Source organism: Mesoplodon mirus (genome assembly GCF_964341445.2).
Source record: "Mesoplodon mirus genome assembly, chromosome: 7".
NCBI classification, from domain to species: Eukaryota; Metazoa; Chordata; class Mammalia; order Artiodactyla; family Ziphiidae; genus Mesoplodon; species Mesoplodon mirus.
This window is the reverse complement of record NC_138983.1, coordinates 130,181,215-130,199,216: the sequence shown is the minus strand read 5'-3', so window position 1 is coordinate 130,199,216 and position 18,002 is coordinate 130,181,215. Positions and strand designations below refer to the sequence as shown.

At 41.5% G+C, this 18,002-nt stretch overlaps 1 protein-coding gene across 7 annotated transcripts in view; it reads left to right on the top strand.

Moving 5' to 3' along the window:
• The window catches only part of LOC309807485 (uncharacterized protein), a 278,689-nt gene that overhangs the window by 249,190 nt on the left and 11,497 nt on the right, over positions 1-18,002 (top strand). The window contains exons 1-2 of one of the 7 annotated variants that reach the window (XM_082627168.1): positions 15,922-16,135; positions 17,113-17,793. The exons of 3 other annotated variants lie outside the window; for them this stretch is intronic. In XM_082627168.1, coding sequence (XP_082483294.1) covers positions 16,060-16,135; positions 17,113-17,793 — 757 coding nt within the window. In that variant the 5' untranslated portion in view covers positions 15,922-16,059. Of the gene's footprint in view, positions 1-15,921; positions 16,684-16,983; positions 17,794-18,002 lie in introns of those variants that run through there. 3 more of the 7 variants (XR_014294583.1, XM_082627167.1, XR_014294584.1) reach the window with 3 other exon arrangements.

Genomic DNA, 18,002 nt, shown 5'->3' with positions numbered 1-18,002 from the left:
AATTTGTCAAATGATTTTTCTGCACCTATTGAAATAATAATACGCTTTTCTCCATCTATCCTATTACTATGGTGAATCACATTGATTGAATCTTAAATGTATCAATAAAACCAATATTACATTCCTGGAATAAATTCTAATGGTAGTGATGTATTTTTATGTTGTTAGATTTGTTTTATTAAAATTTTATTAAGGATTTTTACATCTATGTTCAATCTATGTTCATGAAGGATATTGGTCTGTAATTGCCTTGTAAGTTATTTATCCAATTTTGGTAAAAATTCAGTTTGGAAGTGTTCTCTTTTTCTCTATTTTCTGGAAGAATTTTCTAAGATTAATGTTATTTCTTACTTGCATATTTGATAGAAATCACCAGTGATACCATTTGGGTCTGGCATTTTCTCTATGGAGAGGTTTAGATGGTGAATTTAATTGCTGTAATAGATATAAGGCTATTTAGATTTTCTGTTTCACCCGTGTCAGTTTTGCTAAGTTGTATTTTTCAGTGAATTTTTCCATTTTATTTACGTTCTAACCTACTTACTTTTATTTATCTAACCTGGATATTTTCTCTTCTGTGAAGCCTTCCCCGATACCTCCAGTAGAAGTGATTTCTCATCCTTTGTGTCACTACTTTATCTAGTATCATTTGTCCTCTCCACCTTCCTTTGAGGTTGTCTGTTCATGTATCTCTTCCTATACTAAATTAAGAGCCCTGAAGTTCGATGATTGCATCCTATATATCTTTGAGTCTTTGCCACCTTTTATGGTGCTTGGCACATAATAGATGACCCTCCATCCCAATTTAAGTTATCAAATTATTCCATCTGTTGTTGTCTAATTTATAGTTACACAAGCATGGGTCTAATTTCCCCAGTAGACAATGAGCATCTTTTGCAAAAATGGCAAGTATTATTCAATGTTCATATTCCTTCTATGTCTTATATTTAGAATAATTTTGTAAACTATTAAATTGAATAGACGCTGCACAGTACAGAAAAATCAGTATTCTGTGAACTCAGAGAAGAGAGGTTAAATGGAAACTTGGAAAGCACGCATTAATAAAGGAAGAGAAATAAAGGCACTAACGTTTTTGAGCATTTACTATGTGCCAGACATTGTGATCAACAGTTTATATTCCTTATCTCATTTAACCTTAAAATAATTAGGGATAGAAGATATTATCATCCTCATTTTACAGATCAGGAATCTGAAGTTCAGAAAAGTTAAGTACTTTGCCCAAGCCCACAAAGTTATTAAGTGGCAGATCTGGGTTTCAGACCCAAGTCTGAATGATCCCATCATCCATGCTCTTGGTTTCAGTCATACTTTTGCCCATTTGGTTTTCTACAAGACACTTGATGGATTTTCCCAAGTTCCCTTTAAACTTTGCTAGAGTAGAATATTCTGTGGTCCCCCTAAATGAGCATTGGAATCATTGTAAGTTTAGAAAAACTACAAAATATTCCCTGGGTACATGTTCCACTTATAGCATGAAATAGACAGAAGAAGCATAAAAGATCCAAAAGAGACTTATCTCAAAGTATGCTGCATAACTCCCTGTGGTCTTCCCACTACTCTTCATTAGCCTTTTGTCTACAGCCCTGTCGTTCTTTTGATGATATCAGTTACCACCATTCTGACTAATTGGAGGCATCCTTGGTTCCTGAGTCCCTGCCCAATAGCATAAAGGAAATTAAGAGGCCAAGACCACGATAACTCAAAACAATTTCCACGACTTGATGTGAAAGAAGAGGATCTTTCCTGACAGCTGATCTTACCTTTATGGATGTTTCATATTGGTTCTGTTTAGAAAGATCTGTGGGCTATTTTGTGCAACGCAGTCCTTCTCCTTATGCCTTGGTACAAGATAGGTCAAACACCAGATCCAATCGTATAGCGTCTCTGCTGCTGCCAACTAAGATGTTTCTATCTTCAGTCTATTTTCTCTCTCAACACAACAGTACTCTGTAAGTCACCTAGATCTGGATTGCCTATGATAACGCAGCTCTTTCCAAGTAGAAAAATGAATAATGCACCATTTTACCAATACATCTTAGCCAAAGAACTGGGACGGGAAGAAGTTTTTCTGTGATTTCAGCCTGTCAATTGAAACAGGATGTTTCTGAGGTCTTCCCAATGTGAAAAAAATAAAAAAATAACAATAATAGCATTTGTTTATTTATTTGCATATGATACTGTGTTCAGGAACTTGCTACTTCTCTAGGGAAACTGTTTTCAGCGCATCATTGAGGTGACAACTTAGCAATTCACACTGATCATTCCCTGTGGTCTGCCATGGTGAGGGTGATGCTTTCACATATTATAATCACCAGACAAGGGAGCTGGATCAATTCTGTCTCTTGAAATTCTAGTGTTGGTTGGAATAACTCCCTTAGGCACCCAGAGCTCTAGGTTTTTTTCTGACTAAAAAGTGTAGCAAATCTCTCGGAGCTGTTCACATTAGGAGAAAAAAAAATCTAAAAAGCATCCCTGCCTTTTAAATGTCAGAGATCAACATTGGTATCTTTCTTGCTTTAAGGAGTAGATAACGGCTTCTTTGTGGTCTGAGCTTCAAATTTGTTGAGGGGAGTATGTTGTTGAGACTTAGAATTAGTAATGTTTATCATGAAAACCTGGATCAGATGATATTCCACATGGAGGTAAGAGAGAAGAAAATGGCATAAATTCATGACCCCTTGGAAGCTGTTTTCAGTTGAGATTTTTGAGTAGGCAGTTGAAATCAAGGGAAATATAGGAAGAGTAGGAGCTGGGAAGAAAAGAAGGGCAGAATGTAACCACTTTTTCCGTCCCACCTAACACGATGCATAGGCAAAGCACAGTCCATAGGAGAGTGTTTTCTAAAATCTTGCTGAATAAATGAAAGAAATGGATGGATAGATGGATGGATGGATGGATGTGAAGTTCTGAACTTTCTTCCATGGTAGCTTCAAACTGTGGTGATTTTGTTGTGTTCTGTCTGGGTGCTGCCGAAGCCCAAGAAAGACCTTCCTATTTATTAGATCCTAGAAACTGAACGTGTACTCTTCACTGCCTGAACAGGACCAACTTCTGCAGTTCTCTTTATCCAGAGACAGAAGGGACCCTCTTGCCTGCAGCTGGAGTACTGTTGTCAGTTTCAACAAAGAACCTATAATATATTGCCTAAGGAAACAGTGTTTCCTCTTACAATGTTCAATCTTGGCTCCTTTGCCATGAGGGGGGCTGTTCTTAGAAATGTCCTCCAGAGACTTTCCTATTAAACCAGGATGCAAGTTGCATTGCTATGTAATTCCCCTGCTGAGCCCCTATGAAAGGAATGAGTTGGGACGGATACAGCAAGATGTTAGGACACATTTCCCCATCCTTCATCCTGCACAACACAGAGGTGAACTTGATTTCAACAAGATAACCCAATTCTCAGCATGCTTTTCTACCCACTTTTACCCATAACACTTCCAAATTACTGTCTTTAATTCAAACTGTGCAGAGCAACAAGAACATGAAAAGAAGATAAACTAGTTAGTCAAAAGTAAAATGGCATTTAATTAAAACTTAAGCTTGCAAATGCATGGAAGATAAAAGTATTTTGCTCAAAAAAAAAAAAGGTCGTGTGATTAAACCTCAGGGCAGCATCACTGTCCTTTTGTGGTTTTGAGTGTATTTCATTTGTACATTGGAAGTAGATATTTGTTATATTGTTAATAATCGCTCTACTAAATTGTTCGCTCAGCATTGCCATCATTTTAACTTTTTTTAGTCCCAGGCTTTCATCTTCTTTCTGTACTTAAGTTTCTGAGTGACGGTTTGTTCTCATAAGCTTTCAATTAAAAAAAAATTTATTGAAGTATAGTTGATTTACAATGCTGTGTTAATTTCTGCTATACAGCAAAATGATTCAGTTATACACATATTTATATTCTTTTTTATGTTCTTTTCCATTATGGTTTATCTCAGCATATTGAATATAGTTCCCTGTGGTATACAGTAAGGACCTTGTTGTTTATCCATCCTGTGTGTAACAGTTTGCATCTACGAACCCCAAACTCCCAGTCCATCTCTCCCCCAACCCCCTCCCCCTTAGCAACCAACAAATCTGTTCCCTGTGCCTGTGAGTCTGCCTGTGTTTCCTAGATAGGTTCATTTGTGTCACAATCCACTTATTTCACTAGGTATCTTTATTCACTTAAAGTGAAGAATCAGATTGTGATTGTGTTGTAAATAAGTCAGCTCTTCACTTCCATGGAAAAGCTGTGGATGCTAAAAAAGAATGGAAAGAAATAAAAATTTGGCTAGTCTCTTATGAACTCAGCCATTAGAGTAAGTAGAGCTAACTCTGAGGGGAAAAAAAGAAGAAAATGGAAAAGGTGTTTTTAGAGCTTTTAATTGAAGCCCCCCAGTGTCCCCTTCTCTGTTTCTTTCTACTACCTTTACCCCACCCCTGTCCCACAGTCAGAATCCAGGGCACAGGCCAGCTCAGAAGCTGAAAGGAGAATAAGAGGCAGGCTCTGGATTATCCTTCCCCAGTAATCTTGAAAGATGGAGGCCAAAAGACTCTGCCTGGAGGAACTCCTCTTTACATTTCTAAAACTGCATCAGGGAAACTTCTAAATCGCATCAACGATCTTAAATCTTTATAAGTAAAGAATTTTCTACATTTACAAAACTTAATCATGTTGGGATCTTTTGCGGTAGAATGATATGAGGAGAAGTAAACATCCCCTATATTCTGATGTATTGGGCATGCTCTTTGAAACGTTGGAGGGACCATTTGCCAAAAAGTCTTGGCAGTTTTCAAAGATGGCTGGCCAAGTCATAAGAGAATGAGGAGAAGAGGTTTATGTAGAACTGAGTCCAGCATTGTGTGTAAAACACAGGTTTCAGTGTAAAGAAATCTGTTGCCTAAAAACCTTGGGAAATATATCATCCTGTCTTGTCTTTACTACATAGATACCGCACACAAGTAGCCTGTTCTTTAAAAAAATTTTTTTTAGAAGATAAGAATATAAGAAGATAAAGATGGTCCTAAAGAGACAAATCTCTTTATTTTAATTTTCTTTTCCTTTTCCTTTTACATTTAAGAGTTAAGACAACATTTCAGCAGAGAAATGTGGAGAAGGGTAAAGGGAAATCAATAAAGTTATTCTGTGACTTTTCCAGGAGGGAGGTGTGTTAATCGAGAATGGCTTGCTTGTCTATATATCAAGTCCAAGGAGAGCAGGAGTTGATTTTGAAACAGATTTCCCAGCTAGACTGAAAAAAAAAATATATATATATATACACACACACACATAAATATGTATATATGTATATGTAAGTATGTATATATGTATATATACACATGTACATACACATATACACACATATATACATACATAGATATATAATTCTATAAGAATGGTGTATTGTGTGTGTTAATACTATCATATATATTTTAATATATATTTAAAATGTGTGCGTAAGTATATATGTACACATTTAAAATATATATGTGTTTGTGTGTATATGTCTATATACACACACACACATTTAAAAAGTAGATAAGGGTAGTTTCTTTAGATAACTAGTAATACCAGACAAAAAATTCTTCTCATAATGTTTTATATACATTGATTTGGGTCATTTTACACTTTATAAGTTTCTCTGATAAGTCTTTTGACTCCTAAAGAAGGCAATTGGTTACAAGATCCTAAAATGAGGGAAAAAGGAATGTAAACCAGATTTCCTAACCCCAGGCCAGTGGAAGTGTCTGTGACCACAAGAAATCTTCTGAAGAGTCTCTGTATCATTTGTGTGGTCACTTTCTGTACTGACCGCATTACAGAAATTTTTAGCAGGTGTGATTTTAGCATGAAAGTCAAGGTGGCCAGGAGACAGTTCTGCTGGGCTGGGGCGCCATGTTCTCATGTGTATCAGAAGCAGTGGTGGTTTCTTCATGGACAAATTTGAACAACATAATTGGGTGGAGACAGGATACCTGGGAGTCAGGTGTGACTTCCCCTTCACAGTGTGATTTTGAGTGAGTTATCCATCCTTTCTGAACTTTAGTTTCTTTGACTATGAAATGGAATGGATACTGATTCTTGCCCCTTTCCAACAACATGCTTTCTTACTGCCCAAGAATCTTGTCAAAATTTCTTTGTTCCACTCAATGATCAGAAGATTTTGGAGACAAGTTAATGGGCATCCCCTTTTCTCGACCCAGTCTAGTATGGTGAATCCCCCCATACTGAGATTCTTAACATTTTTCTTCTCTTGTTTTGTATATTCAGACTTTAAACTGTTTTTAACATCAGCTAAGATATTCTCTTTCTTTTCTAAATCCAAATCCCATGTATATCATAACCATTAAGACAATATTCTTGTAAGGTAATAGAATCTAGACAGAGAGAGGGACTAGGCAATTCTAGAATTTCCCTGGACGGAACTTCAGAATTCATCTAATCCAATCCTCTCATTTTATAGTTGTGGGAGCTAATGATCTGAGAGGTGAAATGTCTTGTCCGAGGTGACTGTGGCAGAGGTAAGCAGAGAACTCATGTCTCTTTAACTTTCAATTCTATATTCTTTCCATTGGTTCATCTGTCTCAGGACCACTATAACCAGAAATAGAACCTGAAGTTTAAGAAAGCAGACCAGACAAGGGTGTGTAAGTCTTTGATTTTCCCCAGGGCCATATTCCAACTCTGTGTGCACATCTTGGCCAGCAGGGCTTTAATATCCTCACGGAGGATGGAGGATTCATGGTTGCCGGAGCCTCTTCTCTGCCCCTTCTAGTCCCATAAGACCCAGCCCAGAAACTGGATCCAATTGAACTCCCACCTTTCCATGTTTATTATGGACGTGGTTGCATTTGCACTTTATCCTATAGTTCTTAAATTTTATCTTCCAGTTGACTTTCCTCATTTTATATTCAGCATTTACTGAGAGTTTGCCTTGTGACAGTCATGGTACAGTGGGATAGATACACACAGAGTGTGCACCACAATCACAGTGCAACAGGTCCTCAGTAAGACCTGCTCACAGTGCTGGGGGCCACTGGGGAAGGAGAGACTGAAGTCATCCAAAGGAGTCAAGGAAGACAGCAGCTGGGGTGTTAATTCTCCTTTCTCATCAGCACAGAAAAGTTCATTCTCTGCAGTGGTATTTTCCAGACTAATCTCTCCCTGGTTTTCAATAGAAGAGGAGGAATATGTGGGATTTTTCCCCCACCTTCAGGTCCACTCAGGTCTTACCTTGCTTGTTCTCCATGAATTGTCTGAACAGAGCTGTTTCCTGTTTCCTGATCCTTCAATCATTTCTTACTGCACAGTCAAAAATAGTCATCAGGGCTCCAAGATTTTATTTTATATATATATTTTATATATATATATAATATATATATATATATTATATATATATATTTTTTTTAAGATATGGATTTTGAGTCACTAAGCTCACAGCAGGAGAGGAGAATCATCAACCAGAGGTTGCTTGTCTCTGTATCACCAGTTGATAGGTCTGTGTTACATGACATCATGGCCCTAGACTATATTAAATTCCCAGAAACGTACAGAATGAGCGGTAATTTGTAAAGCACCTATTACATGGTGGGCAGAGTTCTAAGCATAGTAGAAACAAAGTCAGCACATGTGCAGGTAAATCCCTTGCAGAGCCGGGCATATAGACCCCAAGGCCCATAAACTGTACAGTCCAGCAGTCTTGGGGTAGATAGTCAAAATATCACAGTGAATCTTTAAAGACCTAGGAAGGCCGAAAGAATTTACTCAACCTCCCCTAGTTTGGGAATGCAGGTTGGCCTCAAATTGTAGTTGGTTTGCTCTGGACCAGCCTGCGTTGGAGCGCACCATCCAACATTCCTGGAGGGCGAAGCATCAGACCGCAGAAGGCGAGCCGGCTCCCTCTGACTTAGTTCTCTGTGGTCCTCATGTCATTGCTTGTTGTAGCATGGAGAGACTCCTTGAGAAGTGTTGGATGTGCCAAGTTTAAAATCTCTGAGGTAGCAGTTTCCACCCTTAAATTATTCCTCAGCTTCTTCCCAGAGCACTCTCTATTCATCGCTCTCTGTTTTCATCTCAGCAGGAATTCTGATACTGCCGCTGCCCCTCAGTCCCCAAAACGTGTTTCAAAGTGTTTCTGTATTCTTTTAGTTTTACTAATTCTGCACGCTCAGTGCTTTTGAAACTCATCTATTTTACAAATGCTCAAGTAGACATAATCGTATCTTTCGGAAGCTCTTCCTGACTGCGCTGTCATTAGTTAATAGTGGGGGAAACCAAGGTGCACAGGGCATGATAATTCTTAACGATACCTTGGATTTACACAAACTCACTCTGACTGAACTTGCCGTGGTTCATTCTCAACAGCTGGGTTGAGAGACCTAGATTCTATTCTTGGTGCTCTAAGCACCTTCTTGGGGAAATGTACTGAGCCACGAATGGCCTTGGTTCCCAACTATGAAAGGGGAATAATGACATGAGGGTATTTGCTTCCCCCTCTCCTTGTCCTAAATCTTTAGAACTTAAACAGCTTTAAAAGATCCGAAGAGTCTGAATGTGAAGAAGGAGTGTGTCAGCTTTATGACTATTAATGGAAAGGTGAGGGGCTTTACTAGGAGCTTGAGTGGAAACCTTGAAATCTGAATCGTAGTTCAGTCTCTTCTTGATGATGGGTCATTGCCCTGGATGGATACCTCTCTCCTTTATAGGGAGAAAGTACTGTATATTACAAAATAGTATACCGGAAAGTGCTCAGAGATCCAGAACACAATAAAAAGGGCCCAATCTTCTAAAGAGCATGACTTTGGTCAGCAAAGATGCCTCTAAGAACCACGGCATCCATGGGACTGAATGTGAGATAAGAACTCTTGGCTTCCAAAGCTTTACTCTTCCCCCCACCTTTCTCCTTTCCCTCACAACCTCCAGGCTTTGTAGCAGTTTCCAAAAATATGCAAACTCAAGACCAAGTCCTTAGCCTGTAGCCTTGGTTGCATATCATCTCTAGACTCTCAGCCTAGCAATCTCAATCTTCCAAAGTCTCAGCGGGTGGAAATATGCCTCTTTTCTTGCCAGCCTAAACCTAATGACTGAAGAGCAGGAAGCCTAGACCAAAATAGAACTTAGCTCTTAGATGACACACATAAGCCAAGAATAATGATCTTTGTAATGTTGAGTTCAATTCTCTTACTGCCCAGGTAATAGGGATCTCGCCTTTTAGAAGGGTCTTGATCCGCTCCCTCTCTCTCTTTCTCAGTTTACCCACTATTAACAGGAATGAAAGATTTTCTCTTTTATTTTTCTAGACCCTAAAGACTATTGAGATGTACTTCCTACAAATTGGGAGAGTTGGGCCCCAAGGCAATGGACAGTAGATTACCTTTCAGAGAACTTCACAAACCACATGGGTCCATCAGATAAACTCCCTTCTGTGGCGTTAAGCTAGAAACCTGGAAAAGTCCTCTGAAACTCACCTGATGAGGCATAAGGAGATGAGAGAATTATTTTATATATTTATATCAAACAATGTTGTTAAATATATATACTAAAGGATTATCTATCTCACCATTGATTTTCCCTAATATCCTAAAAGGCTAAAGGAAAGCAAAAAAAATTATTTTTTCACTGAGCCAAAATCCAACTATTTAGCTTGACATTACTCAGTCTGAGACCCTTGGAGCTGGTGTGGGTTTCAGGTCTAAAATCTGCCAGATGACTCCTTTTGAGACCTTTTGAGATCTGAACTACAGATTGCCTGTACCAGACACTGCTCCCTACCAGTTCAAAGTGTCATTGCTTTAGGAAAAGGGCATTGCTAACCAAACAGTGCATAACTAAGCTTCCTCTTCCTCACCTTCCTAGGAAGAACAGTAAGGAGTGTTTTTGTCAATCGACGAGGGACTCTTACCAACAGAAGTTAGATAGTTCACATCTAAAGCACATTTAGAGTTTATGGGCTGGAGTAGACAAACTCCATCCAGCTCTCCCGTGAGAGGTGCCTCGAGCCCCCAAGGATGCATCTTTAGAAACTGTGTTCTGGGTTAATATAATGGAAATTACCCCAGCCTAGTGAAGATTGTAACTGAATCAGTGGTGCCTAAACCCTGAACATGCATGGATGCCTGTCGAAGGACAGATTGAATGCCATCCTATTCCCCTTGCCCTCTATTCAGAGACAGGAATTCCTCACAGATGAAGACCAGCAGAGAAGCTAGCCTGCCTGGGATACCACTTATACATACTTAAATATTCTTTCCTTAGGCCAAAGAAGGAATTGTTGAATCTCTTTGTCAGCAGACACATTATGAAAAACCCTGGAGCCTTTAGGTCCAATGGTCACGAACCATTTCTAACTTCTCAACCTCTTTTTCTGAAATGAGGGCATCTGAACTGGGTTGCCAGTCTCAGATCTAGACTTACCCACACACTCTGAAGTGTGAGAGATGTCTCTCTGCACGTAGCTCAGGATGGTCCTCCACGACCATGTCATCTTGGATGCTTTATCAGTTGATGTTACCTCCTAATTCCCAGAGCAGTGAGATTTCAGATGAAGTACATCTGGCTTCCAACAGCACACCTTTGGAACTTTTAGAATAGATGAAACAGACCAATTTGCTCTTTTTCAGAAACACAAACATGAGTATAGGTGGGACCTCTGCCAGAGTATCATCATGGACAATAAGGCTGCAATTCACCATTTATTAAATGCTACTTTTCTGTAGCATTTTACTAAGCATTATTCCCAGGGTTATTTAGACATGAATTCCCCCCCTCCAAAAGTTAACAATCAGAATCCCATTTACGTGAGTGTGAAAGTTTATTCAAAAACTGCTTGGCAAGCTCCTGCTGTGTGCCAGGTGCTGTATACTGGGAATACAAACGTGACCCTGTCACAGCCCTTGTCTTCATTCACCTTCGAGTTTGGAGGTGGAGATAGTATTTAGGCAGTGCCAATACCAGAGCATCTTCTTCTCTCCTCTAGCTAAGGAAATCACACTGCCCAGCACAGGGCCTGACATATAGTCAAGTCAGTAAATACTTATTGAATAAAATGAACTAAATGAAAAAGAATGAATAAATGCTAAGATAAAGTGTAGGGTGCTATGCAAACTACATAGAAGGAGAAACTAGGCTAGTTTGAGAGGGTTACCTGCAGAAAGTGTCATCTACTCTGAGACAGGCAATAAAAGAGTGTACTGATGCAAAGGAAGAGATCATGCTTATGGAGTTAGACCTGGGTTCAAATCCTAGGGGCAATTCCTAACCTCACCCTTTGCATCTGTAAAACACTGGTGATGGCTTTCAAGGCTGTTTTGAGGATTAAATGAGATACTAGTTATCTGTGAGTGTCTGGCACATCGAAGAAGCCCAATAACAGCTTAGAGGGGTCACAGAGAACGGAATTGCAACAGTAAAGCAAAAGTACCTAAGTAGTAAGGTTAAGAGCACAAATATTTTGAGGGTCAGAGAGCAATACTGAGCTTAAAATCATGGTGGAAGCAAGGGAGAGGTGCTACCTCTTTTAGCCTCCCAGCCCACGCAGGGGTGGAGGGGGCAGGTGACTTGTAGAGGTTTGTCTTCCTCCTCAGAGCCATCCCAGAAGGCTTTCATGTTCAGCTCTTAGCTACAGGACCAGGTATCACCTTCCTGTCGCTGTTCACAGTATGGTAAATACCCTTGCAGGTAATCACATGGTCTTAGGATATTGTGATGTGTGGAAGCAATTTGTGTGTGTGTTTGTGCACACACATGCATACATACCTAAAACTATAATTTTTACCTTATGTTCTCGTAATAATTAGCTTCTGTTGCTTTTATCCTAAATATCACAAATATACCAGACTCCCTTCCTCTGTTCTTCCTTTCACCCATGTACATCAGACCCTTTCCCGCTACATTCATGTAGTTAGATCAATTAACATACACACACCCACTCCCTATTCTCTACTGGCTTCAGCTCTTTTTAGGTGACCTTTTGGGAAGTGCCCTGAGATGCATTGGCTTGCTGGCTATGTTAATGTGGTTGGGGAAAGACTGGGTTGGGGGACATGCCAGCAGCGGACTTGTGGTTTGAGTTTTCAGTCCAAGACATGAGATAGGACTGTATTTTAATATGACAAAAAAAAAAAAAAAATGTCCGACAAGAGAGTGAGAGAGGCCAAAGAAAGGAGATGGTGGTGGCCAGAGATGAAAGAAACTCTAAGACATAAAAAGATTTTAGACCTAAAAATTTGGGGAGGGGAGAAGTAGAAATGTTTAAAATGATGATGGGGGAGGGAAGGCAGTTGATTGGGCCTTTGAAACCATGCCAGGGACCAAGAGCCAGGGGCAGTGGCAGAGGAGAAGGCCAGGTAGGACAATTAAAGTGGAAATCTGGCTCCTTACAGGGCAGCATGGAGCAGGGCTACAGAATTTGCTGCAGTGGGAGGTGGGGCCAGTCTGGCACAGTCTGTGGGTTTGAATGGAGCTGAGCGGGTTGGAGAATGCCAGTCCGCCTTTGTAGTTCTGAGCTCAGGGAGGGGGTGACAAATACTGGGCTTCAGGTCAGAAGCCTGGCTTGGGTGGCTTCTGGAGAAATTTTCCCTCTGCTCCCAAACTCTTAAAATGAGCTCAGCACACCACTGGCTTCCAATCACAGCATAAACACGTGTCCTGGAGGCCGTCCTCCAAGCAGAGATTTCAGCAGTGGTACCTGTTGGCCGACTAATGGGGCCCTTTCCCTTTCCTATTCCCTAGAGACCGTAAACTGGGCTGAATACAATATCCTTGCATATTTCCCATCACCCTCCCAACATGCTTCACATCTCCCAGACTCCTAGGGTTAATCCCCAAGACAACCTTGCTTTGAAAGAAAAAATGTGGTGAGCCTCCTTGAAGATTTGGATCCCAGAGGCCTCTTGTCTGTCCTGCCTCAGCCAGACACCGGGCTCAAGGAGATGGACGTTTACAGAGAAAGAAGCAGTAAGTTCTTGTTTGTTTTCAAAGCTTGATTGCTCTCCAGATTTAGGGTCCCTGAAAGCAATGCGTTTTTCTTTTCCTTTCCTCTTTATTTATTTTTCTTTCTTTCTCTGCAGAAATTAATAATATCCTATCCTGCAGATGATTCATAAAAGCAATTGCATTAGAAAGCGCTTCTTCGTTGCCATTTGTAGCTCGGGTTAAAGATACCTGAAGTTGGTCTGTGTGTGCCTGTTCTCAACACTAATATTTGGAACTATATCTGCATTTGTGAAAATAATCTGTACTGCTGGTTCTTCTCCAGAATAGATACTACATAGCCGGCTGATTGATTGTAATTGTGATGAATTTGTCCCAGGACTGGCATGGATGTCTTCTTTGGGGATTTTTGTGCCTATTTGCTGCTCATCAAAAGGGAAGGCTAGACAGACTTGGGAACGAGGGTGTGGTCCGGCTGATTCAGCTTCCTTCCCGGCCCATCTCTGACTCCTGCCTCTGCCCCTCCCCTCCCAGCCTGGCTCCTCCGATCCAAATGAAATGGCAGGGACTTCCCTGGTGGTCCAGTGGTGAAGACTTCGCCTTCCAATGCAAGGGGTGTGGGTTTGAGCCCTGGTCAGGAAGCTAAGATCCCACATGCCTCCATCCAAAAAACCAAAATATAAAACAAATGAAATGGCATCTACCTTTCTTTTCTCTTACCGCCTGTGTTCCACTCGGTCAGGTCGGAGACCACTCCCCATAATCAAACTCATCACATTTGTGATCTCAGCATATTTTCAATCCAGTTGAAATCTACTCCCTCAGCTTCTCCCATCCTGGGATTATTCATCAACGTAGTAAGAGCAATAATAATACTGTATTTAGAAGTTCCTTAGCACATTGCATCTCTGAGAGTCTTACAGATGTTACCTAATTAATCTTCACAACACCCTATACAGGAGCAGTAAATATTATTAACCGTAACAGAATACACACACACACACACATATGTGCTAAGGACAGCAAAATAGTTCACTTATTTATCATGGTTCACTTGATATAGTAACTGGTATTTTTGAAACACCCATCATAGATACAATAATTAGAAATGTGCTTTTGTTAACAAAACCACTACCCACTTCTAGCATACCCTTGGGTACTAAATAATTACCCACTTTGTGTGGTTATCTAGCTCACTAATTACCCACAGAAATTGGGGTCAGGTGTTAACTGCTTGAAATAAGTATCCTCCAAAGACATGGCTGAGTTGTATAGAGAAAATGATGCGTTCATAGCAAAACTTTTATAAGTTACATATTTGTATGTCTTGATAACCTGAGTGAGTACAGACAGGGACAAATTAGCTCAGTGTGTGAAAATCATGCTGAACCATTGTTGCAAATATCTAGAGGTTTCAGAGAATCTCAGGAAATGTCATTCTCCATCTACCTTTCCTTCTTGAAGATGAGTACAACCATGATTCCCATAATCTGGACTTCATATACAAGACCACTAAGACAATTGATGATTCTCCTTAGGAATGATTCATTTTGGCGTTACAGGGAGGCACCCAGTGAGTCAAAGATTTTTTTTTTGACAGCTCCACCCTTTATGATTATTCTAGCATGTTTCTTTCTCTCCATCAGTCTAGTGCAAACACCCTTTTAGCCAAATCTGAAAAAGATTCTAACCCAGTCTCCAACCCCTGCCAACCATCTCTTTCTCCTTCCCAATAATGAGAAAGAGAAAAAAAAAGGTATTAAAGGAAACCCAACACCATGATTGTAGGTCTTTCTCTTTTTGCCTCAATTTTTTCTCCTTTCCTCTCTCCTCCTCTCCTCCCTCTCCCTTGTTCTTCTCTCTGTGTCTCCTTCTCATTTGTGCTTTTTCTTCTCCTTTTCCTTGGCATCCAGCCGTGCTTCTGCAGGTCTCACAGTCAGAGACAAAGCACAATATCTGAGTTGAGCACAAAGAAACTACCTTTTAAAAACATCGACTTGGAAGAAACCTGCATCCTCAGCTACCTCCCTCCCTTCCTTGCTCTTTACAGAGCCCAGCATTATATTTAACACAGCACTGCCTGTTGTCTGCATGATTCTAGCCACGAAAATTGGGTGAAGATGGCAGTATACCCACTGTGTGTACAGATAGGTAGAGACCCTAATTTTCGAGAGCTACCTGCTTTACAAAATCCTCCTGTAGCCGAGCTTTTAAGATGTGTGCCCACAGAAATGATAGGATATGCTCCCTTGGTCAATTCAGGATGTCTTTCATTTTTTTTCTTGCGCCACTTTTTTTTTTTTTTTTTTTTTGTCGTCTGAATGATTACTTATCATGATCAAGGGACTTTAGGCTGATCAATGAAGTGTGCACAGAACCGATGGACGTTCGAGGAGAAATGCTTCAGGAATAAGGAAAAATGTCTGCAGTAGAAGCGAAGGGTTGGGATGAGCTACAGTCACTGATAAGTTCATTTCCAAATCCAAGGGAATGTAAGTGGTAAATTAGTACACATGGCAAACAGAGTCAATGCGTAAAAACCCAGCCATTGAAAAGAAAAGAGATTTTTAGCATTGTAGTCATCACATGCCTTAATAGAGTGTCTGCGTACTTTAAATATAGATTTGAATCACTGCTCTTTTATCCCTCTAAATGCCGATTTCAAAGAAGTCTTTGGGCATTGTTGACTTTCTGTCCATAAAGAAAACCCACCCAGCTTCCCCAGGTACATCACCTACGCTCACACATGCATGCGTGTTTTAAACGCCCATGGGATGTGGAACAATTAGGCAGAGATCTGCACTGTGGTCTCTCGTTTTCACTCCACCCCACCCACCCCCTTTTTTCTTCCCTTTTAGAAAATGTGGTACCTGATCTCTGGGTCTAGCAGGGCTGAGGATTTTTTTTTGTATTTGTATAACACAGTGTCTGGCCTTCCCCCTGACCTGCTGGTGTATTTCTGGTCTCATTAGTAGTCAGGCAGAAGCCTTAGTGCATCCGGTGCTGGGAGTCAGGGATGAGACACACGACAGCAGAGAGAAGGAGCGGGCGAGAGGATATTAGAAGAGAGGCTTGCCTCCAAGATATGGAAGGAAGTGAGAAATGACAGGACGACGGCAAGCTTTGTATGGAGGAGCCCGGCAGGGCGGGGGGAGCAGTGAGGAGCGCGAAGTGGGTTCTCAGAAGCCCTAGGAGAGCTAAAGGTGATTAGAGGGGGATATTGATTCCTTACTCTGCCAGAGATTTAAGCAGGCATGCGAGGAATCTGCACCATGGTTGGCAAAAGGAGACCCATTGCCTCCTGTAACCAGACACTCGGGCTTTCCAGGAGCCCAGGGAGAGAACCGAGAAGAAAGGGGGCAGTGTGGTCTAGGAAAATTCAACTTGTCGCTGATTTGTGCCTGATGCTTGCTGTCCGTCAGCAGCCTCCCTTACAATCTTTTTTTCCTCTCTCTCCCTTTTTTTCTTGCCTTCTCGTTCTTCACTGAAGCCTAGGGGAGCCAGTAAAGATTAAATGTGCTTTCTCAAAGGCAGCCACTTCATGCTGCTATGTCGAAAGGGCCATTATTATTATGTTTTTAACAGTAAAAGAAAAAGGGAGAGAGGTTGAGAGAGAGAGAGAGAGAGAGAGAGAAGCTAGGTAGGATGATGACGGACTAGCTTTTCTGAGAGGAAAAGGGAAAGGGAAGGGAGAGAAAAAGGAGAGACCCTGAACTGAACAGAGGATTGTGCCTGCGAAGAACCTACAGAGGTGAGAAAAAAAAGTTGTCTTGAAGATGGGGTGGGGGGTGGGGGTGGGATGTTGAATAACCCTGTACAGAGGGAAAAGAGACATAATATAGCTGTCTTGCTCTTCTGATTCTATTTTGCAAGGCGGGGTGGGGTGGCAGAGGGGGGTAGATCCTGGAACTTTAACGGTTTTTAGTTGCATATGGAAATATATACAAAATATTTAGCATTTTTCCTAAGTGCCCGAGGCCCCCTCCAGTGCCTTCCTTGCTGGGGCTGCTTTGTCATTCTCTTTGACTAGCCATCCATCCACCTTGCTCAGGCTGGAATAAAAGAAGAAAAAGAAGGAGGAAAGGAAAGGAAACAGAAGGAAAGAAAAAAAGGGGAAGAAAAAAATTTTAAAGAGTCATCTTCCCACCCACTTCCCCTCCCTTTCGTTTCATTTTTGGAGGCGGCACTAGAAGCCATCTCCGCAGAGGAAAGCCCAGCTTCCAGGCAGACGCGGGGAAGCGACGATCTATCAGGTACAGAGCCCGTAGCTGTCTGCGAAGATGGAGGGGAATTGTGCTTCGGATTCCTCCGAAATATTGGCAAACGGCTTCAAAGGATCCGCGGCGGGAGTGGGGCGGGGGAGATGCGCCTCCCCGGCTCGCGCCCACCCCTTCCCACTCGCCTCGACCAAGTGACAGCCTGGTGCTGGCTCGGGGTGATTTGGCCTTGGCTTCAGCCAAGCAGCTGATGCACAGGAGGCCCTTCGCAGGACTGGCAAAGTGCACGCTAAAGAAAGAAGGAGGAAAATTTGAAAAGCAGCCCTGGGGAGGGTTCTCATTCTTCGAAAAACATTTTTTTTTTGAATTTTTAACTGAGTATTCTCAAAATTTAATCAGTCCCATTCCCTCCGTCCACTCCCACCGAATCGCCCTTTTTGCCCCCCTCTCTCGTCAAAGCATGAACTACAGAGTTACAGTCTCTAGATTTGGTGTATCGCTTCCTGCCCCCGCCTCCCCCTCCCTGCCCAGTTCTCAGCCCTCTATTGAAACACCTCGCCCAGGCGAGCGCCCTGCAGCTCACATTTCCCCCCCTGGCCCGGACGGTGCTACTGGAGGCTGCAGCCCGACTCCACTTCCAATGGGTGAGTTTCAGACGCTCTTCGTACGTATACTTTCCAAGCCTCCAAATCCTACTGCTTGGTCTTCTCCTCGAAACCTGATTTGGATGGTTTTGCATGCGGCATGCTCGCCCAGGGGGAAGAGATGCCTCGGATTTTCTTTACCGTCATTGGTGCTAGTTGTAAATTAAAGCTTTGACGTTTAATCTTGATTGTAGACCGTGGTTTGAAAA